We start from the raw sequence: 1,129 nt of genomic DNA on the forward strand, positions 1-1,129 counted from the left end.
AGAGTAGCTAGGATTACAGATGTGAGCCACTGGCACCTGGCAAAGGGCGATATGTGTAAGGGACATGTGTCCTGTCCTGTCTGAGGCAGACAAAGCCTCTCAAGATGTGCAACTGTACACAGTGCTCCTAACTGCCTTGTGTATTCCGTTTTTGTCATGACAGGAAAAGTCTTGCATGAAGAGCACATAGAACTCTTGATGGAGGAATTTGCATTTCTGAAAAGAGAAGTCCTGGGGAAAGAACTGCTCAAAGGGTCCCTTCTCTTCACAGGTCAGTTTTAGTCTGCAGACACATTGAACCCCCAGCTCCTTTCCTTGTCTGTGAAGTTAGAGGAACATTGGCTGGGTGCACAGCATTTCATGTATTGTACATTGGATCATTCATTGTATGGTAGTCATTCTTTGAGCATGAACAGTAGGAAAGGACACTGATAGAGATACCTGCTCTCGTGGTTGGACGGATGCTCATGTGGATATCAGGAACACCTGAGTGGCTGTTATTAGAGAAAGCAGATCTTTAGGATCCTCGACCTCAATGAGTGGTAAGATCCTTCATCTCCTCAGGAGTTTCAAAACAATGGAACCTCGTTGTCCTGATGCTTGAAAATGATGTAGGAGACTTGTGACAAGAAGTATAACAATTGAAGTGTCAGAAACTCACATAATGGTCATGTAAAGTTGAAATTACTATCCTCAGTACAGGTAAAGCAATAGAAGCTCACAGGCATTGAGCTCACACACCAGTCATGTGACAGAACCAGGTTGGAAGTTCACTATGTGGCAGGAGCTGGTAGGAGCTGTTCTGTAACATGTTCAGGGGAGATGAACTACAGGAGATGGTGGGCAGCCTGGAGGGAGCTGATTTTGCTTCTAAGTTTGATGCTTTGTCTAGGTCCCAGTGCTTCCATGAATTTTTATGTGTGTTTATTTAGCACTTTTCTGTGTGTCTGTGCTGGGGCAGGACCTCAGGGTCTGGGTGCTCTCCCTTAGCTTCCCTCAAGGCTAGCACTCCACCCCCTGTGCCACGGTTCCACTTCTGGCTTTCTCGTGGTTAACTAAGGATAAGAGTGTTTCAGACTTTCCTGACCCAGCTGGCTTCAAACCATGATTCTTAGATCTCATTCTTCCA

At 45.7% G+C, this 1,129-nt stretch overlaps 1 protein-coding gene across 1 annotated transcript in view; it reads left to right on the forward strand.

The window, feature by feature from the left end:
- Positions 1–1,129, forward strand: part of LOC105998315 (biliverdin reductase A-like) — a gene marked incomplete at its 5' end in the record, with an annotated part of 9,528 nt that overhangs the window by 3,554 nt on the left and 4,845 nt on the right. Inside the window, one exon of the mRNA XM_013032998.1 lies at positions 164–271. Coding sequence (XP_012888452.1) covers positions 164–271 — 108 coding nt within the window. The remainder of the gene's footprint in view (positions 1–163; positions 272–1,129) is intronic.

The sequence above is a fragment of the Dipodomys ordii genome, unplaced genomic scaffold (genome assembly GCF_000151885.1).
Source record: "Dipodomys ordii isolate 6190 unplaced genomic scaffold, Dord_2.0 Scaffold161, whole genome shotgun sequence".
NCBI lineage: Eukaryota > Metazoa > Chordata > Mammalia > Rodentia > Heteromyidae > Dipodomys > Dipodomys ordii.